The sequence below is a fragment of the Staurois parvus genome, unplaced genomic scaffold (genome assembly GCF_062004578.1).
Source record: "Staurois parvus isolate SC_StPar_1 unplaced genomic scaffold, SC_StPar_1.0 ptg000154l, whole genome shotgun sequence".
In the NCBI taxonomy this organism is placed as follows: domain Eukaryota; kingdom Metazoa; phylum Chordata; class Amphibia; order Anura; family Ranidae; genus Staurois; species Staurois parvus.
Window position 1 is genome coordinate 12657501 of NW_028317950.1, and position 26465 is coordinate 12683965.

General features: G+C 42.3%; 1 protein-coding gene across 1 annotated transcript; it reads left to right on the forward strand.

Annotated features, from left to right (window-relative positions):
• The first annotated feature begins 13847 nt into the window (after window positions 1-13847).
• Window positions 13848-25642, forward strand: LOC149463524 (kelch-like protein 9). The gene is made up of 4 exons (XM_089675352.1): window positions 13848-15069; window positions 21803-22055; window positions 22384-22544; window positions 24764-25642. The coding sequence occupies exons 1-4, from the start codon at window positions 14032-14034 to the stop codon at window positions 25139-25141; spliced, it is 1830 nt and encodes a 609-aa protein (XP_089531478.1). The 5' UTR covers window positions 13848-14031; the 3' UTR covers window positions 25142-25642.
• The last annotated feature ends 823 nt before the right edge of the window (window positions 25643-26465 follow it).

Consider the following 26465-nt stretch of genomic DNA (forward strand, 5'->3'; position numbering starts at 1 on the left):
TGATGTTTTTTTTTTTTTCCTCCCCTAAACGGCTTCGCTCCTGTTAGGAAAAAAGCAGCTTAACAAAACTGCCTAAGACCCCTTTCACATCAGCAGACCGATCAGGTCCACCTGTTCGTTTTTCAGGCGGACAGGATCGGACCACCCATTGTTCTCTATGGGGAGGTGGATGTAAACGGACTTGTGTCCATTCACACCCTCCTGCATCTGATCCAGTCTGCCAAAAACAGACGAATGGGTGTCTGTTCTCCATTCGTCTAACGGATCGGATCAGATGACAGTCGCCTGTAAACGGACCCATAGTGAACAGCGAGCTGTGTCCGTGTCCACTCTGCACAAGTGGAGCGGACACAGACCTCTCATTCACCTGCTCAGCAGGGATCGCTTTGACAGAGTCTGTCCTGTGCAAAAGGGGGCTAAAGCTGCTTTTGCGTGTGTGTTGACGTGCTCAGGCACATCAAGCATTTCAGCATTCATGGATTCCATTCACCAATATTCATTCATTCTGGCCATTGGCATGAACGTCAAGCGTTTAGGTGCGACTTTTCTGCCCAAAAGCTCCTCTCCTGAATGCACTGGTGAAGGTTTTTGTTTTTTTTAGGCCTGTAAACTCTCTTCTAATATCCCCGTAAGCACCTATGTGTTCATGGCCACCTAGGCTAAAACAGAGCTACATTTTCAGGTTGAAAAAAGTCTATGCCTGTAAATGCAGTGTTTTTTTGAGCCCTGTGGGGATGAGGCCTTATGCAGAGTGCAAGCTGTGACAGCTGTGCGTTGGTTGTACACCTAACCACTCAATATTTGATTTAAGATGAAGTATTTTTTGGGAGTTTATTTAGGTCTACAGGGAGGGATTTTGTGGACATCTATATAAAGGAACAGCTACTCTTTTAGGATGGTTTACACTCAAGCACACCTTAGCTCTTTTTATATCCATTTAGATCAAGCAAGTTTGCAAATACACGTTTTTTTTTTTTTCCTTCTGCTGCCCTGTAGAGAGCTGTCTGGTACCCTAAAGGGCCCTTACACTTCATATTTCCTGTTCAGTCTTCATAAAGATGTTTGCAGACACATGGTTCTCTGCACTGGGGTTTATCAAAGAAGGCAAGAGTGGAATCTTTTTTTTTTTTTTATGCATGCTCCCTGAGCTATCATCCTTGACCTCCAGGGATGAACAAGCAGCATCATAAAAATGCCAGGGATGCATCCTTTCATGAGACTGGAAACTTCTACCCTAGGTGCATAGACTACCAGTTTAATGATAGTGACTGTTGGCACTGAATCGGCTAGTCACTAGTGAGGACTGGACTTAAGCCAAGGTTTGTTCAGTTATGTTGCCTTAGCTGCCAATTAAGTCTTTGCTTTCATTCTTCTGCACTGACACTGAAGAATGAGAGCTGATATCTCATTGGTTTGTCTTGAGAGAGGTTTTTACTTTTCATTGCTCCAGTTGTTTGAAAATGCATAACATATTCCATTACTCCAACCTTATTCAAGCTCAAAACTGTGAAATATTTTTTTCTTCTAATGTATTTTTCTTCTATGCTGCCTATAATAATATATCCTGTATAATACTGGAATAGCCTTGATGATCAAATCATGTAAAATACAATTTGCTGATCTTAATAAAAAGAACATTTAAAGTATCTGGGGGTTATTTTGTGGTTATTGGGTCTTTGGTTGTCCACCTTACTGCAACCTGCCCAGCTTATCTGTAAATCAAATTATAAAGTGCAGGACCAGTTTAAAGCTGATCAAATCTAGAAAGAAAAATGTAATATATTGCAGCTCACCAGTTCTTAGGGTTTTATCCTCTAATTTCACCTGGTGATCCTGCCAATAATACACTCGCAGTCGTAGGGTGACAACATGAACTCACTGGACTATATCTATGGAGGAGCAGTATTGTCATCCTAAGCTGTTCTGAGTTTAACTCTTCTTTATAACAGGAAATACAGTGCCTTGAAAAAGTGTTCATACCCTGATGAAGTCACGACGCACGTGACGCAACGCGTCGGAACGCCATTCCCAGTTCAGAGACACGTCACTTCCGGTCACGTGGGGACGTATGCCTGGACGCAGCGGCCATATTGGTTTCCCTCCTCACATGTGAATGCACCCATGGGATGAGGTGGATAGCGTTTTGCAATAGGAAAACACATGAGTGGAAACGATATGTTATATTGAGTGTCCTAAATAAACGGTATTATACTATGGGAAGTTTTGTTTGTGTCCTATATGACGTTTGAGAGGAGGTGGAGTGGAAGTCCTGAGATCCCTTGCTGAGCTGCCTGGAGTAAAGGATTGCCTTGAGGAGAGCTTTAGCCTTGTGGCCCTGTGTGGGTCGAGGTGGGGAGGTGAGCAGGCATTGCTGCCATTGGAGGATTCCTTTCTTTGAGCACTAGAAGTGAAGATCACTGAGTTTTTTCACCTATTGCATGGACTTTTTTTGCTCATTTGTTGACACATTTTTTATATATATTTTTTATCACAAGATATTAGATTTTAATATATAATATATTTTTGATTGATGTATGGTTTGTCACAATCAAGTTTTTTGATTAAGAATCACAGTTTTATTAATTCCAATTTCATAGGTTTGTCACAATTTATTATGGATAATTATTTTATTTTTTATTGAATATTATAATCACGGATTTTGATTTTGCATCACTGATTTATTTGAAGAATAATTAAGGGAATATGAATTCTGTCATCTATTTTTTATCACGGATTTATATATTATTATGAGGTATTTTTGTTTGATATCTTTATGTATTTAAGATATCCCACAGACAGTTATTAATTATATATTTTTATTGGTTAATATGGTATTTATTATGTGTATATAGGGATTTATTTTAGCGCTTCACTATTTCAGTGTGTGGGACTCTATAACTTATTGGTTAAGGCAGAGTGATAGCAGGTGTTAGGATAGGGAAGCATTCATATTAAGCGCAGGAGGATATTCCCATAATTTTCAAGTCTTGCCACAGATTCTCAATTAGATTTAGGTCTGGACTTTGGGCCATTCCAACGCATGAATATGCGTTGATCTAAACCATTTCATTGTAGCTCTGGCTGTATGTTTAGGGCTATTGTCCTACTGGAAGGTAAACCTCCGCCCCAGTTTCAAGTCTTTTGCAGATTATAAAAGGTTTTCTTTTACGATTGCCCTGTATTTGGCTCCATCCATCTTCCCATTAACGCTGACCATCTTCCCTGTCCCTGCTGAAGAAAAGCATCGCCACAACATGATGCCGCCACCACCATGTTTCATGGTGGGGATGGTGTGTTCAGGGTCATGTGCAGTGTTAGTTTTCCGCCAAATATAGCTTTTAGACCAAAAAGTTCCATTTTGGTCTCATCTGACCAGGGCACCTTCTTCCACATGTTTGCTGTGTCCCCCACATGGCTTTTTGAAACTGCAAATGGAACTTCTTATGGCTTTCTTTCAACAATGGCTTTCTTCTTGCCACTCTTCCATAAAGGACAGATTTGTGGAGTGCACGACTAATGGTTGTCATGTGGACAGGTTCTCCCACCTGAGCTGTGGATCTCTGCAGCTGCTCCAGAGTTCCCATGGACCTCTTGGCTGCGTCTTTGATTAATGTTCTTTTTGCCCAGCCTGTCAGTTTAGGTGGACGGCCATGTCTTGGTAGGTTTGTAGTTGTGCCATACTGTTTTCATTTTTGGATGATGGATTGAACAGTGCACCTTGAGATGTTCAAAGCTTGGGATATTTTTTTTATAACCTAACCCTGCTTTAAACTTCTCCACAGCTTTATCCCTGACCTGTCTGGGTGTTTTCCTTGGCCTTCATGATGCTGTGTGTTCACTTATGTTCTCCAACAAACCTCTGAGGACTTCACAGAACAGCTCTATTTATACTGAGATTAAATTACACACAGGTGGACTCCTTACTAATTAGTTGACTTCTGAAGGCAATTGGTTCCACTAGATTTTAGTTAGGGGTTTCAGAGTAAAGTAGGCTGAATACAAATGCACGCCAAATGTTTCAGATATTTAAAAAAATGTTGAAAAACATTTTATCATTTTCCTTCCACTTCACAATTATGTACCCTTTTTGTGTTGGCCTATCACATAAAATCCCAATAAAATACATTTATGTTTTTGGTTGTAACATGACAAAATGTGGAAACTTCCAAAGGGTATGAATACTTTGCAAGGCACCGTAGGTGTTCTGTAATTTGCAGCACAGAAGAAAATGGGAAAAGTGGGTAATGTAGCAATTGTGCATACAGAGATGGACGCGGTCACCCATCTTGCTAAGGATCCTCCATTTCTTACTCCCAAACCAGCCTCCCTCCAGTTTCCCCCCTCCCTTAGAAATGTGGTCTGGATGATGCCAGAAATCACAGGCTCAGCGGGAGCGCTTAATAGTTATAAATCCCACTAGCTGGTGCCCGGGTGTCTGTTATATCAGATATCAGAAAGCCATAAACCAAGTCCTTCACTGAGCTTCAAAGACATTACAGATAAGCTGTAAAACAGACATCACATTCAAGATCCACTTTCCCCTATGATTTCATATCTTGGAATATGAAAGACTTACAAGGAGATCAGGCATATATTCAGATCGGTCACTTTAATACAAGTCACCTGATATATTACACCCCCTAGCTGAAATCTACAGGAGAGCAGAAAATGATATCTCCTTAACAGTCACACCCAGGTATGTCATATTTCATATCTAGACGTTCAGCAGATGCTTCTGCATATTAATCTACTAGTGGCAAGGCTGCTACATACACCAACGGTAAGTTATGGATAATGATATAAACTGCGAGGGATTTTGGTTCTAGCTTGGGTCTCCGCCTGCAACACCCTCCCCAAATGAGGCAATTGGTTCTCTGCTTCAAGGAGACACCCTTCTGAGTTCCTAGAAAGGCTGTTATGCGTGGAGCAGAGAGTTAAGTTGAGTAGGTCGTCTTGAAGTTGAAGAATCCTCCCTTTTAACATCGGAATTAACTTTGGGAGATAAGGGACCCTTTTGCTCTGAAACTTGAAAGCTGCTTAACCCAGGACTTTTGGCAAGTACTTTACCTCTCTAAATTCCTTTCTGTTATCTCTTTGCTGTGTTATTGCTCTCTGTATTTATATATATATATATATATATATATATAAATATATATGCTACATATTTTTCTGTAAATATTGTTATTGCAACCTTTTGACCTTTTTTAGTAATAAATCCTATTATCTGAAAAGTGTTGAAGTGTTTTTAAAGCTCTTTAATGCAAACTAAGAACCGCTGTCTCTGAAGAGCGCTACTGTGTGTTTTAAACGTCTGCATACATCTGTCTGAGGTGACATTGTGTATACAAATATAGTGTTATTGGTAATATTGTCGAGTTTCCTCTTTCTCTGTACAAAAAGGAGGTGGTGGCAGTGTGAAGGGTTAATTGCTTAATTAACCTTATTCAGTAACAACCGCTCCCAGGCTGCAGGTACACAGATTGTGGTCCATTAGCTGGAAAATCTTTGCGCAGGGTGCAGCTGGGCGTGGCATTGTTACGCACGTAACATCGCGGTTTTAGATTGGCTAGTCCTTCGCTCACGAGCTTGGTGAGAAGGCCTGGGGTCTGACGCCCCGATCGTCACAGGTAACATCGGTTGAGATTTCAGTTTAGTGCACAGGAGGTTATAAGGAGACTGGATTTGTGACTAGATTGACTGACTGGTATTTTTGTACTCTCCATTAAATTTTTTTTTTTAAGTTTCCATTGCGGGACACCTTTAACCTTCAGATCATATGGATGCTCTCAGGAGTATTGGACACTGGCAAACAGAAAATCTGCAGGCCATCCCAGGATAACCTCTCCCACTACCATGAGGCCTCAGTTTTGTAGTAAAGTAGTGCTGAGAGCATGATCAAAACAAGGGTAGGACCATCGTCTCTCAATGGACTCCAAGAAAAGGATTTTACCGTGCGTACTAAAATCTCATTTTCTTTTTAAATTGAGGGACAAAAAAAATCTTTAACCTTTGTGATGTCAAAATGAGAGGAGTAGGTAACAAGTAAATGTTATGGGGTTAAGAAAACAGCAGAGAACTGTTGGCTACCTGCAGCCCGAAACCAGCATCTTTTGTTGAACAGGACCTAGACAGAGAGAGTTGTAAGAACAATGTTCTGGTCAAAGTGAAAGGCAAAACGGAAATCTGGAACTCAACATAATTTTGTCCATATGAAAACCAAAAAAGGGTTCAATGCAGGGCAAGTCTGCCAGCTTAGACAATTGCAAAGGCGATGCATACAAGAAAAACCACCATAGAAAGAGGATTGTCTCAGGTTCAAACAGCTGTTTCTGAAGCACAAGAGAGAACTAGATTTAGGTCCCACGGCATCACAAAATGGGTAAAGGTGGGGGAGTTGAGGGTTGAACCTGAGACCAAGGAGTCTGAAGTTTCCCTTGTAGAAGTAATACTCTGTTCTGAGGTTTTTGGGTTTTTTCAGGACTAGACACAGATACAGAAGTTATGAGTTGGTTCCAGCAACAATTTCTGAAAGTTCAGGATCCATTCAAATCACCGTAATGTCTGGCCATGTCCTACTAAGCCCTTGTCAACTATCCCCTCAACTGGAGGTCATTTATTTATATCTCACAATGGGGATTCCATGAGCGCACAGCAAGGCTCATACTGGTAAATACCTGAGGTGCAGGAGGCCATGAACCTGTTGTGTGGGCACCACAGAAAAGTGTAGGAATTGCTGATGATGTTGATAATGTTGCCTTGAAAGAAATGGAGAAATATAGGTAAGCATCTCTGATGTCCTCAGACACTACAAGATAACCCTGGTGAAGGGGGTAAATGACCTATTTTGTGATTCTATTCAGAATTTCTGGACCCAAAAGAAGACATTCAGAGCCTTGAGATTCAAGGGCACTGTTAGCCTATCATCAAATGAAGATGACGACTTATACCATCAAATCATATAAAAAAATAAGCTCCACATAGTGCAAGTAAACGATTTCTCATTTATTAATAAAATCCAATTTTAAACTCACAGAGGTAAGTAAACAAGCTTGCACACAATTGTTCTACTATCTCACACAGAACGCAGTGCCAAGCTCTGCCCAACATGCTTCTTCAATGTCTTAAGGGGTAAACTGGTCACCAAACTTTGGAGAGTCTCGACAAGGAGCTTGAGGGAGTGGAGAAACAATAGGGGTATTTAACAGTCAGAGAGGTCTTTGTACTATGTTCCTGCAGAGGAAGATGGGTGCTGTTTCCACCAGGAGCATCCTTGATAATATAATTAAGAGCTTGTTTGAACAGTCAGTGGGGGATTCATAAAGGGTAAGTTGTAGTGGTGAACGTAGCCCAATGGAGAACAGAGAGATTGATTCCCCATTAGGTCCACCTGTCTTTTGATTTAGCCGTTTGTTGTCAATCAAAAGAAAGGCAATCCGGAACTATTCTTAGTTCCCCATCAGGCTCCCATCCACCCAGTGACACAAGTCCAGTCCAAAATATGGGCTATGCCATATTTGGGTAATGACATCACCAGTACTTGTCTCCTTTGTTTACATTCAACTTTCTGCTGGTGCATCTCCCAGCCAACAGCTGAACTGGGCCAGGGATACAGTACTGTGCAAGAAGCTGCCACGTTTATGACCACTTCCTAGTACAGAAATGCCCCTCTGAGTACTGACTTATCTCTGTGTGCCAGCTCAGAGCTGGTCTTATTTACCACTACTGTCCTTATCTGCAAACTGGCCATAGTAACAGGTTCTTAATAAGGCAATAGTTAATGCCTGAACTTGTAAGTAATGCTAGCAAAACTGGTACAAACACTTGCCTGAATTAGGTGCAAGTATTTCTAAAGGGAACTACAGCCAGAAAAGCATTGCCCTCAAAAGCCAAATGGATCAAAGATTTCTTTCTCAGGGGTTCACAGCATGTGTCTTATGTTGTTTCATATATGTGGGGCACTTTAGCTAAAGTGTCCTACACATTTGAAACAACACAAGACACATGTGAGAACTGAGAGCCTTTATGCACTTATAGGTTAGGTCTTAACCTTAGATACAGACACTTCCTCTCTCCAGAGGGCCTTATTAAGGTGGGACATGGCTGGATCAACAGTGGAAATGGGAACACTTCTGCATATTATCCTCACAAAACCAACACAAGACTAATAAGTGCTTGGGGAGAGCAAGCAACTTTACAAGGTGCTTTTAGTCTTCACTGAGAATAGTTGGAAAAGTGCAAAGGGAAAGTTTCTGTGCCTTTTAACAACCTCAGACTGGAAAAAGCACTATTCAACTGGCTGATTCTCTAGTTTCAGAGTGGTGAACGCTGCACCAAAAGGAGTTAAAATGGTCACCTTTAATTGGGGCGTAAGGGAGTAATGGCAGTAGACTGTGACTTTTCAAGGACTGGAGAATCAGACAGTCTTTGCAGCCAAAGGCCATGGGCAATCAATTATGCAATCTGTTAGGGTGTGGAAGTACGTTTGTGGCTCTGGGATTAGAGTCTGCAATTACCTGGTTGACTTCGGGTTTTCATGACCTTGATCATGACCTAATTCAAATAGAGAAGAGGACCAGGCCACACCTGGATTGTACAATCTCTGTACATCCTCTCCTTTAAAATTCACAGAAACTGTGACCTTCAAGGCCCAACCTGTTCATGAAGAACCTGACTAGACTGCATAGGCATCCTCCATGAGGTCCTAAACCTCTCCTTTCTGCTCCCTCCCATTTGTTTGTATGTATTTGTGGTCATGCACACTACTCTATGCTCACTACAAGTCCCATAGTCCATCTCAGGAGGGAGCAAAAGAGGGTGGCTACATTTCTGCAGACAGTGGGACCATGGAGAATGAATGTGATGGGGGGCACAGTCACTGATGGGGTGCTGCTTTTGCGTGAGTGCAGCGTTGATGGAATGCAAAGAAGCAGTTAAACACAGCAATCTAATTATGGCTTCTCTGCTTTTCACAGGTAAATGCACTTATCTCCTATCTCCACTCTTAACTAGAAAAACGCATTGACTCCTGTTAAATTCTGAACAAATGGTGTATTTATATTTTTGTATATGTTGACCAGTTCTCACCTCTAGCTGCACCCGTTTTATGACTGTAGTCTGTTTCTGGTCTGTGCTTGAGAAACATCCCCCACTATTCATGTGATCCTTATCAGTTTCTAATTGGGGTGGAGAAGAGTGCTCATTTGACCATCTCCCTATAAATTTAGACCAGCTTATGGGGGCAAAGTCACTGATGGGGTGCTGCTTTTGCATGAGTGCTGCGTTGATGGAGTGCGAAGAAGCAGTTAAACACAGCAGTTGAACTAAAGCAGGATAACTCAAGCAGCAGGAAGATACAGCAACAAGAAGAAACTCTACTGCATGCTGGACAGACTGCAAGCAAACACCCTGGGGAACATCTCTTACAAGTCTGAGTCCCACTCCGTGTACCTTTTAATATGTCCCCTTTACTCCTTTTCATATTACTTTCCTGCGTTCCCAAAATCTCACTTCTTTACCTCTCTGCTCCACCCCAAAACTTGTACATCTCCCCCTCACTGCTATCATCTGCCTACTACTGCTCTCATCACCTCCTGCTGATACTTAACTCTCCTGCTGACCCAAACACCAGGACTGGAAGGCATGTGCACTCGTGTACATCCCGTTTCCATGTTACTTTCCCCACCGTTCTTTTTCTCCTAACCTCTGGGGATATCTCCCCAAACCCTGGTCCTCCAGTATCTCACCCCCACACCAGGCATCCTCTTTCTTCCAGGAATAGCCACAATCCCAATTTAATATCAGTCCCCGTACTCCCAAAAACCACCCTCCCTTTTTCATGTGCGCTCTGGAATGACTGCTCCCTCTGTAATAAGCTCACCTCTGTCCATAACCTTTTTGTCTCCCGCTCCCTTAACCTACTAGCAATTACAGAAACCTGGCTTCAAGCAGCAGATTCTGCTTCCCATGCAGCACTGTCCTATGGAGGCCTCATCTGGACCCACTCACCCAGACCCAGTGGTCGGAAAGGTGGTGGAGTTGGTTTGCTTCTATCCCCACTGAGCACCTTTCAAGTCCTCCCTAACCCTCCCTCTCTATCCTTCTCTTCTTCCGAGACTCACTGCATCCAGCTGTTTTCTCCCATTTCTCTGAGGATTGCAGTGATCTATCGGCCTCCTGGACTGGTGTCGCGCTTTCTTGATGATTTCTCTGCCTGGCTACCCTACTTTCTCTCCTCTGAACTACCCACTATCATTCTCTGAGATTGTAACATCCCTATTAATGTCAACAACCTGGCTACATCCCAACTCTTCAACATAACCTCATCTTTTGCATTAGCACAATGTATACAGTTCTCCACTCACTCTGATGGGAATACATTACACCTTGTTTTCTCCCATCTTTGCACTCCCTACAACCTCACAAACACCCCCTTTCCTCTCTCTGATCACAATCTCATCACCTTCACAGTGTCCTCGTCTTCAAACACCTATCCCTCCAAGCGGCAAACAATTACCCACAAAAACCTTCACAACTTGAACCCTGCTCCTTTCCACTCTGCAACTGACCAACTCTATGACAGAATCTCTCCCCTGTCCTGCCCTGACATAGCCACTGTTGTCTATAACAGTTCGCTTTCATCTGCATTAGACTCGCTTGCACCTCTAACAACACAAAGCATCAGGCACCGACCATTACAACCTTGGCAGACTGAGCACACCAGAAATCTTAAACGACATAGTCGTGCACTGGAGCGATTGTGGCGTAAAACCAAATCCCACCAAGCATTCACCCATTATAAATCTGCTTTCTTAATATACAATTCCTCCCTTCATGCTGCCAAACAAGCCTACTTTGTCACTCTTATTAATACCTTCTCATCCAGTCCTCGTCGTCTCTTCTCTACTTTTAACTCTCAGCTTTCTCCACCTCCACCCAGTACCTCACTCACTGCTCACAAGATTGCAAATCATTTCAAAAACAAGATTGACGCAATTCGTAGGGGCATCGCCACTGCACAGACATCCATCCCACTTAGCATACCTTATACTAAACCTCCCTCAACACTTTCCTCTTTTGACCTCGCTACTACCGAAAAGGTCACTAAGGTTTTCTCAGAAGCCCGTCTCACTACCTGCCCCCTGGATCCTGTCCCCTCACAACTACTACGGTCACCCTCTTCTTCCATCCTATACTCCCTCACTCACATCTTCAATCTTTTCCTCTCTACTGGTGCCTTCCCCTCCCCTCTAAAGCATGCGCACATCACTCCCATACTTAAAAAGCCCTCCCTGGACCCCACCAACCTGAACAGCTTAAGACCCATCTCCCTGCTGTCATTTCCTTCTAAACTCCTAGAACGCTTAGTCTACAATCGCCTGAGCTCCTACCTCACCGACAACAGCCTTCTTGACCCTTTACTGTCTGGCTTTCGCTCACTACACTCCACTGAAACTGCCCTACTAAAACTCACTAATGATCTACTAACTGCTAAAACCAATGGCCATACTCCGTACTCTTTCTACTTGATCTCTCTGCGGCTTTTGATACGGTTGGCCATCCTCTCCTCCTCAAAAAACCACACTCTCTTGGCCTCAGAGGCTGTTCTCACTCCTGGTTCTCCCCCTACCTATCGCAGTGCTCCTTCAGTGTTACCTATAACGCTGCCTCCTCCTCTTCACTCCCTCTTTCTGTAGGGGTCCCTCAAGGTTCTGTCCTTGGACCCCTTCTCTTCTGCATCTACACCTCTTCCCTTGGTCACTTGATAAACTCCCATGTCTTTAAGTACCATCTCTATGCTGATGACACACAAATCTATCTTTCTACCCCTCACCTCACCCCTTCAGTCTCCTCTCACATTACTAACCTACTAAGTGACATATTGGCATGGATGTCACTTCACTTCCTCAAACTCAATCTTTCCAAAACTAAGCTCTTAGTATTCTCCCCAGCCCGTGCCCCCTCTCCTGACTTCTCCATCAAGATCAATAACACAATCATCAGTCCCTCCCCTCATGCCAGGGTACTAGGTGTAATCCTAGACTCCCATCTGTCCTTTCACCCCCAAATCCAAGCACTGTCCAAATCGTGTAGACTTCACCTCCGCAGCATCTCCAAGATACGCCCGTTCCTAACCTTGGAAACCACTAAGCAACTTATCCACTCCCTTGTTATATCTCGCCTTGACTATTGTAACTCCCTCCTCATTGGCCTACCTCATAGCAGACTATCCCCTCTTCAGTCTAACATGAATGCTGCTGCCAGACTCATCCACCTTACTAACCATTCTGTATCTGCCACCCCTCTCTGCCAATCCCTCCACTGGCTTCCCGTTGCCCAACGGATAAAATTCAAAACACTAACAATAACGTATAAAGCCATTTATAACTCTGCCCCAAATTACATCACCGATCTTGTCTCTAAATATCACCCAAACCGTACTCCCGCTCCTCGCAAGACCTCCTACTCTCTAGCTCCCTTGTCTCCTCCTCCCATGCTCATCTCCAGGACTTCACCAGAGCTTCCCTCATCCTCTGGAACGCTCTACCCCAATTTATCAGACTATCGCCTACTCTGCTCACTTTTAGGCGATCTCTGAAATGCTATCTCTTCAGGGAAGCCTATCCTGCCCTCAGCTAATATTGGAATCTTCTCTTCCAACCAGTCCATCCCCCACAGTTACTACCTTTTGTACCCTTTTGTACCACTAGCCCCTCCCTCATAGATTGTAAGCTCCAAGGAGCGGAGCCCTCAAATCCCTCTTGTATTGAACTGTATTGTTACTGTATTGTCTCCCGTTATATTGTAAAGAGCTGAGCAAACTGTTGGCGCTATATAAATCCTGTATATTAATAATAATGTAGCCACCCTCTAACAGATTTTGAATTATTTATGATTTGAGATCTGTGTTATGATGTGAGGAAAGCAAAGGGGTGGACACTTGGGCCATTTGCACTAATTCTGTAAGGACATTGGACCATGCTATATAAAAGGTTTCCACCTGTCACTTCTTCACTGGCCGAACCAGCAAGGCGTTGAGATTTCACTACGTCCTTGAAGAGTCTACAGTCCTTCGACTGGGAGTAACTGAGTAGTCTCTAAAGGTCCTGTTGCTATTTAGTTGCTGTCAGTGACATGACCAGCTGTTAAAGTGACATATCCCTAAGAATGTAACCAGCCACAGAAAAGGTATTTAATACACAGCTACAGAAATGGTTCTATTTTTTTAAAGAAAAACTATGAAAATTTATAACCATCTTCAAAAAGATTATTGTTTCTCTCAGATTCTGTGGTTTGTTTATGAAAGAAAAGAGTAAAATAGACCTAAAGTAAACTATAATGGGGTAATAAGCATGTTAAAGGATTTATCAAATTATTATTATAGGGAAACAAATGCATTTTCCCCTGACAAATCAAATAGTTCCATGTTTGAGTATTTTTTTTTTCCTGTCTTAGCGATGGTTTCTGAGGATTCAAGGTGATTTATTTTTCTGGTTGAACTTAATGGACCTTTTTTTTTTATTTTTTTTTTAAGTAACCACCTCTACCTTGTTTCTCCAGTGAAAAGACAGCAAAAGAGGAAGTAAAACAAACCCTGTATCGTTGAATGCATTCCTCTTTAGATCTATTGCACATACACAGGATTGTCAAGCAATTATAGCTAACCTGCACTTCTGAAACATTCCATAAGTCCTTTGTTTAACAATGCAAGTCTGGGCTTGCTAGGTTTACCTGACCTCAGCCAACTGGGCGTTAAACAAGAAGCTCCAGGGGTCAATTGTGTTTCTTTTGTCAATTATTCTATATGGGACATTGCCAAGTGCTCTGGAGATAGGGCGGGTGTGTTGTAACCCAACACTAAAGCTAGTAAATATTTCTCTGATGTTCTCGCTTCTTGTTGGTAAGGCTCTGCTGGTCATTTGGTGACAGCTTACTTCTCGACAGCTTTTGGGAAGACCGCTATGTAACAAGATTGAAGTCGTATGCGAATGTGAGACAATATTTGGAGGGGCAGTTAATAAATTAATCTTCAGCATGCAGAACGGTGGAGATATCTGCTCCTTGGCCTCTGATAACTATCCTGAAAAGCTGCTGCAGAGGATATGGCAGTTTCGATCCAACCGTGATCTTTGTGATGTAACACTTGAAGCTGACGGGGTCTTCTTCCCAGCTCATAAAGTCATCCTAGCTTCTGCCAGCTCATATTGTAAACTACTGTTTGGGGACCCCAGAGCTGACAACACCATCAGAATCAAGGGCGTCAGTGCTAAAGGGCTCCACAATGTTCTAGATTTCATCTATTCCAGCAAGCTTTCTCTGTCATTGTCCAATATTGAAGACACTTTAAAAGCAGCTGAGGTCTTGTTGGTTCGGGAAGCAGTGAAGTTGTGCTTCCAGTTTCTAGAGAATGGTTTAAATCAGAACACGTGTTTGGACATCCTAAATATTGTCAGAAAACATGGTCCTGAAGAGCTGAAGGTGAAGGCCAACGGGTATATTGGGCATCACTACAAGCATGTTCCAGGACATTCTGGAGATCTGAACCTAGTAGACAAGAAGACACTCTGTGAAGTACTAGAAAGGGAGGATGTACCAGGTTGCAGTGAGCTTGAACTGTTCCATTTGGTAGTTTCATGGCTGCAGCATGAGAGCTCCAGGCTAAAAGAGGCAGGAGATATCCTCAGGAGGATCCGTTTTCCACTTATCGCTCTAGAAGATCTCCAGACATATGTGAAAGAAACTTCAATAATGAAAACAGACTCCAACTGTTTTAGATACCTACAAGAAGCTTTAAGATACCATTCTCAACTGTATGCTCAACCTATTCTTCACTGTGAAGGTGCAACCATAAGGTCCAGCACAGAAAGCCTCCTAGTTTTGGGTGGCAGGACAACCAATAACCAAGTGTGCAGCAATATCTGGGCTCAAAATCAAGATGGCAGCTCCTGGTCTGAACTTGGACAGATGTATGCTCCTGTGTACAATCACTGTGTGGCAGTCATTAATGACTTCCTTTTCATCATTGGAGGGCAAACCATGTTTGACCCCTCAGGCAAACATCCATCAAATGAGGTAAGAGTGTGTTAAAATAATCTGGTACTTTTTGGTATTGTGTGGGGGGCTGGCCATTTAAACTAAACTGCTTAAAGTGAAATTTTTGAACAAATCTTTTTTTCTCCATGGAAAGCATGCAATAGGCTACTACAGGTTTATATTTCTAGCTGTGTCATCATTGGAAAGACTTGTAAGTAAATCAGAAGTGAGGAAAACTTTTCCTAAAGGGAGCACAGACAGCTGTAAAAACCTGGCAGAGGTTCTATTGCAACTTGTGATGCTCTGTTACTAATGCTTTCCATTTGGTTAATAAACGTTTGCTCAGCAGCAAGTTCTGTGGAACAGTTTATTGATTTCTGGCGCAATTAGGCGCTTTTGGGAAACCTTTGACTGCCTCTGCTACAATGGATGAAAATACTGGTCTACCTGGCATGAGCAGATTTAAAACTAATTACTTTAATTTTTAAAGCTGAACACCAGGTATGAATTTTATTACAAGCTTGAACCGATGTAATTGTGCATATATCATAACTATATTAATATATTAAATAAATGGTGCAGCGCTAAATACTAGAGCACAGTTTATACACACAATATATGAACATGCATGATATCACTCTAAGGGTGATCAATAAATACAAAAGTTCAATGTAATAGTGCGGATCATGGAGAGATCAGGGGGGCAGCAGGACACCTAACTACCTAGGAATGCATATGGTCAGTAAACTTTTTGGTTAATCTTTTTATGTACCCCACACCAACCAACCCTGAATAAAAGCATCTAAAGCAGTATCACGCTATGAGGTCTCTTGTTGGGCACTCTGTGTGAGTGCTATCATTCGCAGTGCCCATCTGGAGGACTCGACCCTGGTGGTGATACCTGGTAGCGGTTTCAGATGACTTCACTTCTGTGGAACCGGGATGGTGATCTGGGTACAATCTGATCTGGGATCTGATGATCGTTTTATGGCCTGGTGACGCAGGATTGCATATTGCGTATATTAAACGCACATCTGGTGAGTGCGTTTTTCACCTATTTGTGTGATCACACCTACCATCACACCTTGGATCAGGACGTCCACTCACCTTGAATTGGGATCTCTCCATGATCCGCACTATTACATTGAACTTTTGTATTTATTGATCACCCTTAGAGTGATATCATGCATGTTCATATATTGTATGTATAAACTGTGCTCTAGTATTTAGTGCTGCACCATTTATTTAATATATATGTTCGATTTGGAGGTTTTACTTGGTTACCTTTTCGGTGTATCAGCTGCTCACTAACGTTTTTGTGTATACACATCGATACACTTTTTGTATTTAAGTCGCGCTCACTATAACATCTTTTATTACAATATCATAACTATGTGACCATTGTGGAAGCAGAGAATCACTGTAGTAGTGGCCACTACTACAATGATCGCCGCTGTCTTCCGGGTCATGTTCTGCCCTGCTGCATAGTAACCACAAGGCGATTGCTTGAGTGACACAGGCAACATTCCCAGAACACAGCATTTTTCTTAATGAATGCAATGTGTTCTCTGATTGGACAAAGTGAAGATTGTGATGTCACAGGCTCGCTTCTCCACCTGGTCAAACAGAGAATGCATGAGACACGGAAGACAGTGACGTTTACGATCATAGTGCTGACCTCTACCGTCATTGTCAGCTTCCACAGTGGTCCCACAGGTATAGAATGTATACTTGCATTGATCCAAGCTGGGCTGATGTAACTATGCAAAAAATCCATACCTGGAGTTCAGCTTTAACTGTTTATCTCAAATTCACCTATAATGAGCTCTGTCACTATTTTTACCACTTAAAGTGGAGCTCCACCCAAATGGGGAAGTTCCGCTTTAAGCCTTTGTCCCCTGCTCCGCATTAAGGATTGGCACCTTTGGGGAGCGGGTACCCGAATTTGACAGGTACCCGCTCCCACTTCCGCTGCGATTTCCTAGGCGATCAGAAGCAGAAGTTGTCCAACCTCCCCTCCCCATAGTCTTCTGGGACACGTGACAGGTCCCAAATGACTACGGAGCCATTCACCAAGTGCAGCTCTTCTCGCGCATGAGCATTGGGCACCCGGCTGTGAAGCCGCAAGCTGTCACAGCCAAGTGCCCACACTGAAGATGCCGGCGCCAGGGAGAGAAGATGGCCGGTGAAACCAGCGTTAGTGAAGACACCGCTGGACCTCAGGACAGGTAAGTTGCTGTATTTTAAAAGTCAGCAGCTACAGTTTTTGTAGCTGCTGACTTTTATTTCTTTATTTTTTTTTTAGGTGGACCTCCGCTTTAAGTCCTGGGGCTTTTTTTTCCTAGATCACCCTTGAGTCCCAGAGTGGTTTTTTTGCTTTCTTGCTTCAGCGCTGTCTTGTTTCTGCGCCTTACATCTTTTAACTGTTGTAGTAATCCCTTACATATTATACATCATTTTATAACGACAGATGGGACTTTAATTTGATAACAGATCTGATACATATGGTTTTACTGTCTACTTTTAATTTGGAAGAAATAGTGAAACATTAAAAAAAAATGTATTTTCCTGTAATTCTTCCCAACACAATATTTAGATAAGCAATGCGGCCCCAGATATTTACCCCCAAATTATAGCCATCAAAGTCTTCTAATTAAATGTCACATAAGTGTAATTTTTATATAAAATATTAAAGTGGTAAAGTTTTAAATGTAATTTTTATATAAGATATTAAAATGGTAAAGTTCAAAGTGAACATTTGCATTTTATTTTTAGACAGCGTTTTAATGTGACCCTTTTAATGTGTGAGACATTGTGACACACCGAAATTTCCATAAATTGTTAGAATAATACGCAGATAAAATCATAGTCTGGTTGGTGAGGACACAAAGGGGGAGATTTACTAAAGCTGGAGAGTTCAAAATCAGGCTCATTTCTGCATAGAAACTAATCAGCTTCTAACCTCAGCTTGTTCAGTTAAGCTTTGGCAATAAAACCTGGAAGCTGATTGGTTTCTATGCAGAAGTGAGCCTGATTTTGCACTCTACAGCTTTAGTAAATAAACCCCAAATTGTCATTTTTTTTTCTTTTTATTTAAATAGGTTTCAGTCACTAAAATAACGAATGACATTGCGTTTGCTTACATAAGCATTTGACACTTTACTCAGTAAAAGCAAATGTCAATCGTATGATCAGACGTCACACCACTTCCTTTTAAATGTAATGTGAATCAGAAGCCCAGGTGCTGATCCTTTGAGATCCTGAACTTATTGCTAGAAGCCAGCTGTCACTGACAGCGGCAATTCCCTACATGCCAGCTGATACCCACTGGAGCCACTGAGTCTCAATACTGTTTTAAAATGGCACTGGGACACATATACTCTGTCTTCCTGCTGTTTTAAAATTACACCCAAGACCCAAATAAACAGAAAAATGGTCTCTTTGCACTGGCTTTAGAATCCTTAGCATTCGTCACTCTTCCAGGAGTATTAAAAGCCTGATCTATCTCTGCGCTCTGTGGTTTCATCCATACAGGATAGAGTAGTGATGGTGGGGTTGGAGGGTGAACCACAGACTGCAGAAATGGACCAGTCATCTAATACCCCTGGATATGTGATGGATATTAAGGGGTGTAAAAACAAAACAAAACAAAAAACTTAGCCGTACACTCAGTTAAAGTGCAAATACATTCATTCTGTGAGAATGGGAAAAAATGAAGATTAGGCTATTTTTTATGCTGGTAGAATATTGTTTTCATTGATATAAAATGGCAAACATCACATTTGTCCACTAGACATCGATAATTATAACAGGAATGATACTTTGTTCCATCTAGTGCCCAAATTAGGTATTTTTTGTTTTAAATTAATGCAAGAGGAAAAAGCCTAATAATATTAAAAAACACTTAAAAAAAGCCTGGATTCTTTCCTATATAAACAGAATATAACTGGATACTAACATTTATAGGTAAAGTTGATCCAGGGAATATCCGATTGCCTCTCGGGGGATTGGGAAGGAATTTTTTTCCCTGCAGGAGCAAATTGGATCATACTTTGCTGGGGTTTTTTGGCCTTCCTCTGGATCAACTGTGGGTATAGGATTATAACTTTTTTTTTTTCCTTTGGTTGAACTTGATGGACTTTTGTTTTTTTTCAACCAGACTAACTATGTAACTATGTAACATTCATTCTTTGACCTATTTGTATAGAATGAATGTTGCTGCACTTTCAACAGGCAAATTGCTCTGCAAATCTTTTTATAACTACACTACTAAGGGTTGTTCAACCATTGTATCTCTGAAAACGGGTGGCACAAGCAGTGGAACAGGTTTTTCTTTTCTTTGCTGGGAGGCAATGTCTATTTTTTGGGGGGGGGGGGGGGGTTTGCAATAGCAACAGAAATGCATTATAGTATAAGCACACCTTTACCAAAAAAAGCATACTATGCTGTCCCATATGGGTACAGTAGCATGAAACCTACCTTCCAGCTAAGGCTCACTTTCAGTTTAAATAAAGGAGTCCAAACCTGCACTTAAAAGAAGCATTCGTAAAATCTTCTACAGCCTGTGATGCCTCCAACCCGAGTTATTGTAGAGACAGAACAGCTGTGGGGCCAGCGCTCCCTAGTGCCACGGGGGGGGGGGGGGTAGCGCCATCCTGTCCTTTTGGCCGCACAGTGTCTACTCTCTTGTCGCAGCCACTGAGCTCATATAGTTACATAGTCTGGATGAAAAAAGACAAAATTCCATCCAGTTCAACCTTAAAAAGAAAAAAAAAAGTTATAATCCTATACCCACAGTTGATCCAGAGGCAGGCAAAAAATCATAGGCAACAGGAGGAGTCAATGTGTAAAGTTAGACCGTTTTCAGGATACCAAGTGTAAAGTACTTAACTGGGAGCAGACACAACTTTCACAGGCAAGTCTTCATATTTATAATTATTAAGACTAAATATTCAGATTCCTGCACAAGCCTAATCAATACTAATTTACGTTTTAAAGGGACAATTAAAAAGTCCTGGTGGCTATGGTTTGCACATGACAATTGCACCTTGTATTGTCTTGAACAAAAGTGTGCATTGTTTTTATGATGCTTAGCAGACTACAGGCACCATCTAATGGTACAGCTTAATTACTCTACTGATTTATTGTACTCTAAATGAATGCTATGGAGGAAATTTACTAAAACCGGTGCACAGAGGACCTAGTACAGCTGTGCATAGTAACCAGTCAGCTTCTGATTTCAGCTTGTTTGATTCAGCTTTGACAATGAAACATGAAAGCTGACTGGTTATTATGCACAGCTGGACCAGATTCTGTGTGCTCCAGTTTTAGTAAATCTCCCCCTATGGCTCCCCTTTGCTGTGTTATTGTGTTCTGACAGTGAGACTCCTCTGATTTCAGAATACAATGATCGGTGCTGCAGCTTATTACATTCAGCACTGATCAAAGGAAAATTTTCCAACAAGCCAGTTCAAGAAAAGTTAATCATTAGATCAAATTCTCTGGAATGGAAACGGCCATAGATGGGTTGAAATTTGGCCTGTGCCTGCTGAATTTGACAAATTTCAATTATTCTATGGCCAGCTTAAGACTTCAAGCACACTCTTGCGCTTAGCCCCAGTGCATAAGATTCTAGGTGCAGGTAGAAGTCACAGGTGCACCATCCAGCCACACTGCTGACTTGACATGTGCGGTTCATTTTGTCCTTTTGAATCGAAATTCAGACAACTTTTTAGGTATTCAGAGATTTGGATGTATTCGAATTTCTGAATTACAATAGTAATGAATTTAAACAAATCCAAAATAACTAAACAAACTTTAGTCCGAAATTGGAATTACTCAAAAACTAAATGGAATTTGAAAACAAAATCGAATTAGAAAACAAGAACAGAATAAAATAGAATAGGTAATAAAGGAATAGAAAATAGAATAAATTAAAACAGAATTGAATAGAAAATAAAAGAATAGAATAAAATAGAATAGAAAATAAAGGAATTAGAGTAAAACATAACAGAATAGCATAGAATAGACTAGGAAATAAAAGAATAGAATAGAAATAGAATAGAATAAAATAGAAAATAGCCGCCTTCTGAATTTTCAAAAGAATAGAATAAAATAGAATAGAAAAGAAAAGAATAGAATAGAAAAAAACAATATAATAAAATAGACAATACCCGTCTTCTGAAATTCGAATTTCGTATAGAATAAATTTGAAAAGAATAGATTAGAATATAAAATAAAAGAATAGAATTGAATAGAAAAAACAATAGAATAAAATAGAATATAATTGTCTTCTGAAATTCAAACTTCGAATAGAATACATTTGAATTGTTTCCATTCAGTCAAATTGAATTTAATTCAACCGAATTGAAAAGTTTTGAATTAAAATTTATTCTATTCAAAATTTGAAAAATTTGAATTGAATTTGAAAATTAATAAAACAAAACTGACAGCTGCTCCAGCTGAATGGTACTAATGTTTAGGACAGTACGCACCCAGGGATGAATGCTGAATCACAAACTGCTTGCATTCTTGGCATTTGTCCCTAGGCACATACTGCCCTAGTCATTAGTATTGCTCAGTACACTGTTCAGCTGTGGCTGCTGTCAGCCTCCCATAGAGTTTAATGGGCTGCCGGCAGTAGTGCTGGGCCTACCTATACCTTCTGCCCGCACCTAAACGCCAGAATCTCATGCAGTGGGGCTAAATTCCCATTGTGCCTAAAAGGAAAGTCTTAGAAAATGTCTGGTAACTCATCATGTCATTCCCACAGGTTTTCCGGTTTGATCCTCGCACTGGAAGTTGGTTGCAAATTGCAGCTATGTTGGAAAGGAGAACGCGATTTCATACCGAGGTGATTGGGGAGCGCATTATTGCTGTAGGTGGAGGATCTTTACTGGGCCACTTGACCCAGAGTGCGGAAGAGTACAACCCTGCAGAAAACAAGTGGGAATATACCTCCCCCTTCCCAGTTCCAGTGGCAGATCACGCTGGCACTACTCACAAGGGTATCTTGTACATTTCAGGTGAGTGGGGCTACTGGGCATACTATTAAAGTTCTAGTTTGTGCGTGTTGAGCTGAGTCAGCCCCTGGCTTCTTATATGTCTTGATTGCTCTCCATAATTATGGATTATTCCAGCTGTAAATAGCCACAATTATCTGCCTTATTCCTGGCTACCTGGGAGATTTGTGTGTTCTGGCTCCTCTTGTTATTATATAACATGGAGAATGTGAGTAGGAGTCCCTCATTATAGGCACAGCAAATGTGCAGAACCATTAATTCAGCATGGAGTCCATAGACAAATGGCAGATATATGGATTTATATTTCATTGCATTATTTTTTCACTTGCAGGGGGTTATTCCACAAATAAAACCCTGAACGACGTGTACAGTTATTTGCCGAGGCTCAAGCGCTGGGTTGTGAACCGCGCTATGATGTACACTCGATGTGACCACGGTATGGCAACTATTGGAGACAAGATCTTCTGTGTTGGTGGACGCACACTGAATGCGGTAAGACCCCCACATGCCCAAAACTAAAAATGAAAGGAAAGCTGTACTTGGTAAAATATGCAGGCTGTTATTGCCTGTTGCCCTTTGGAAATGATAGCTACCTGGTTGTCCATGGCTTCAATAGATCTCAAGCAAGCATGCAGATCAGGAAAGTCAAAGCAACGTCAGAGATTCTTATCTTATTCTTTGTTCCATACAAAACAGTAGACAGTGTGTCTCAGTCTAGAGCAGGGATCTCCAAACTTTCTAAATAAAGGGCGAGTTTACTGTTCTTTAGACTTTAGGGGGCCGGACTGTGCCCAGTGGGACAATCTTTGGTATTTGGGAGGAAATAGTGCGCCATTGATGGTGTCATTGGAAAGAAAAGTGCCCCATTGTTGATGTCAGTAGGAGGAATAGGGCCCCACCATTGGTGTCAGTGGTAGGAATAGTGTCCCATCACTGGTGTCAATGGGAGGAATAGTGCCACATTGTTCATGTCAGTGGCAGGAATTATGCCTCAAGGGCCGAACAAAGGCAAGCAAAGGGCCACATCCGGCCCCCGGGCCACAGTTTGTAGACCACTGGTCTAGAGTATGTGATGCTATAAATAATGTGCCTAGTGCAGTGCAACACAAAGATATATGGTGGCATCAGTGATCAATACCTTGGAAAAATTTCCCAGTATCAGTGATCAGTACCTGGGAAAAGTACACCGGCATCAGTGGTCAGTAGCAGAGAAAAATACACCGGCATCAGAGATCAGTAGCTGGAAAAAACACCCCGGCGTCAGTGGTCAGCAGCTGAGAAAAAAAACAAGGCATCCATGGTTAGTAGCTGAGAAAAATACCATGGCATCACTAGTTAATAGCAGGGAAAATACTTCAGCATCAGTGATCAATACCTGGAAAAATACTCTGGCATCAGAGGTCAGTAGCTGGGAAAAATAAATTGACATCAGTGGTCTGTAATAGAGAAAAAAAGCCCAGCATGTGTGGTCAGTAGCAGGGAAATATACCCTGGCAACAAAGGTCAGTAGTAGGGAAAAATATTCTGCCATTAATGGTCAATAACAGGGAAAAATACCACTGCATCGGTGATCAGTACCTGGGAAAAATATCCCAGTATCAGTGATCAGTACCTGGGAAAAATATCCCAGTATCAGTGATCAGTACCTGGGAGAAGTACCCTGGCATCAGTAGTCAGCAGGGAAAAATACCCTGGCATCAGCGATCAATACCTGGAAAAATACCCTGGCTTTAGAGGTCTGTAGCTGTGAAAACAAAACCTGACAGCAGTGGTCAGTAGTAGGATAAAATACCTCAGAATCAGTGGTCAGTAGCTGGGAAAAACACCCCAGCATGAATGGTCAGTAGCTGGAAAAAATACCTGACATCAAAGATCAGTAGCAGCAAAAAGTACCCTGGCATCAGTAGTCAGTACCTGCGAAAAATACCCTGACATTTGTTGGTGGTTAGTGGGAGCAAAAATGCCCTGGAGGTTGGAGTTCAGCATGAGGAACAACTCCATGGCATCAGTGGGAGAAAAAATTTCCTAATTTGGTGTCTGGGAGTAAATCGTTAGAGAATTTTAACATGCAGGTGGGACTTATGTTACTTGGCTTAGACTATTGTGCAGTGGTCACATGGTTGGGGGGGGGGGAGACAGGACTTCACTGCCAGCCAGGCACCTTCATTGATGAGAGGTCTATTGTTGGTCAGTATATCAGGGGAAGCATTGATCTACAATCACTCCATGTGATGCTTGCTGGAACCGTGCCTGGTGCTGGAACACTCAGCTTCTAGTGTAGGGTGCTTACTAATGCTGTGCAGGTTCCAACACTCTTGAAACGCTATGACTTGTGCTGATCTTAGTGGCATTGGCACCCTAAGCCACAACCTATGAGGTCTTGTGGGAAATCCAACAAAAATCAGCATGGGATTCAACTTACCAACTGTCACAGTACTCATGGAAGTGTTTATCACCAGTAATACATGAAATGGGAACGTGGTTTCCACTCTCTTTGCTGGCATCCATCAAATAGACAAGTTGGGTGAATTTCTATGTCTTCCTGTTCTGTCTGACATCTGTGAAATAGACAAAATGTGTGTGAGGGGGTTTCCTCATTGTCTGTTCTAATAAGTACCAAAATACTCATAGAGTAGACAGTAATTCCAACTTTCAGAGGTAACAAACCTTTCATCAAAAAAGTTTATTCTGCACCTTTTACATTGTTATAGGCCAAGGAATGGATCCATGTGAATGAAACAGAATTCTACTGTCCCACGGATGATCAATGGAGCACCTTGAAGCTTTCTCCTTTTGACTGCTGCCAGTTCAGTATCGTCACCCACCAGTCCAAGCTCTACATCACCGGAGGGGGTTCCCTAAGACGCATGAACAAAGAGGACAGCGTCTTCGTATACGACCCAGAGACCAAGGCGTGGAAGAAGATAGGGTCACTGCCCAGGCCTTTGGTAGATCACGCTTCCTGTGCCATTAAGCTCCCACATGGGATAGAAGAGCAGCAACAAGTGAAGGAAGAGGAGAGGCCTTCCACCCTCAACAAGAAGAAATCAACTCTCAACTTATTTATTACTGGTAAAAACGACATATAGGAGGCATGTTTAAAGGACTAGTAATCCCTAGTTCACCTTAGGGCATAGATCATCCACAATGTACAGTAAGCGTTCCCATACCAGTACCGATATGGAAATATTTGGGTTTTCATTTTCTACAAGCAGCCCTTGGCTCTATATTGTCGGCTGTCTTAGGCCACAGAAAGATACCAGTTGAATCTGGCAGGTGGAATCTGACCATCTCCAAGAACCTGTTTTTTTTTTGATTGAAAAGATACTTTTATTGCAGAAGCATCAAAAACAACATGTTACGTGTAATCGGGGTACATCTCACCCTGTACTGCGACGCAGCGCACCACATAGCAATACAGTTCCAAGCATACGATAAATACAGTCAGGCAAATAAATACGTTCGCTCAGCGGTATGATGCCTGACGTGATGTGCACGGAGGATGAATCCCCCGGACCACCACGTCATGCATGACGCCGCTTACCCCAAAAACTGTAGCATCCTAATACAATATACATTTCCTAGTCACTATGTCATGCACGATAACGATAACTGAAAAACACGGTCAACAATAGGCATCGGGTGTGTGGGGGGGGGGGAAGGGGGAGGAAGGGGGAAACACAGGCCCGAAGCTTTATTGAAGGGACAAAGACACGCAAGGGGGAGTAGGGGGAAGGGGGGAAATCTTCAGACGTCCTCTTCCTCCTTAAAGTCCATCAAGGAATAGTCTCTGAGCAGACTGAGGGTCAGTCTGCGGCAGTCCTCAATGGACATCCTCTCCCGCTGGAGGGTGAGGTGCTTTCTGGCGCACCATAAAGCGTCCTTAAAACAGCACAGTACCCGCCAGGCGCTGTCAATGTCCTCCAGAGAAAAGGTTCCACAGAACAGTCCATTCAACACCCCAAAGTGAGTGATGGCTGTCTGTGGCACAAAGTCCTTGAGTTCAGGTTCCAGGGCCCCCAACAGGGCCTGAGCAAATGAGCACTCCCAGAAAATGTGGTAAGACGTTTCCTCATGGATGATGCAGAAGGGGCAGTGTCTGTATCTGCTCAGGTTCCTGGCATGCATAAATGTCCTGAGAGGCAGTCCCCCCTGGATAGCCATCCATGCCAGGTCTTTGTGCCTGTTGGTGAGGATGTTTGAAGAAACATTCCTCCAGACCACCTTGCAGGTGTCCGAAGGCAGGCCTGGAACCGACTCCAAAATGTCGCTGGCTCGGATGAGCTTGTAGATAGTCTTTGGCTTCCACAAGTCAGGCTTGACTCCCTGTAGCCCTTGCTCCCTGATGAACTTGAAAGTATCCAAGTAGTACCAAGGAGTCTCCAAGAACCTGTGCACAACTTCTGATTAGCT

Coding starts and splice junctions, on each gene's coding strand:
- LOC149463524 (XM_089675352.1), top strand. CDS start 14,032: ATGCAGAACGGTGGAGATATCTGCTCCTTGGCCTCTGATAACTATCCT. Junction 22,056..22,383: donor GGGTATCTTGTACATTTCAG/GTGAGTGGGGCT, acceptor TTTCACTTGCAG/GGGGTTATTCCACAAATAAA. Junction 22,545..24,763: donor GTGGACGCACACTGAATGCG/GTAAGACCCCCA, acceptor ACATTGTTATAG/GCCAAGGAATGGATCCATGT.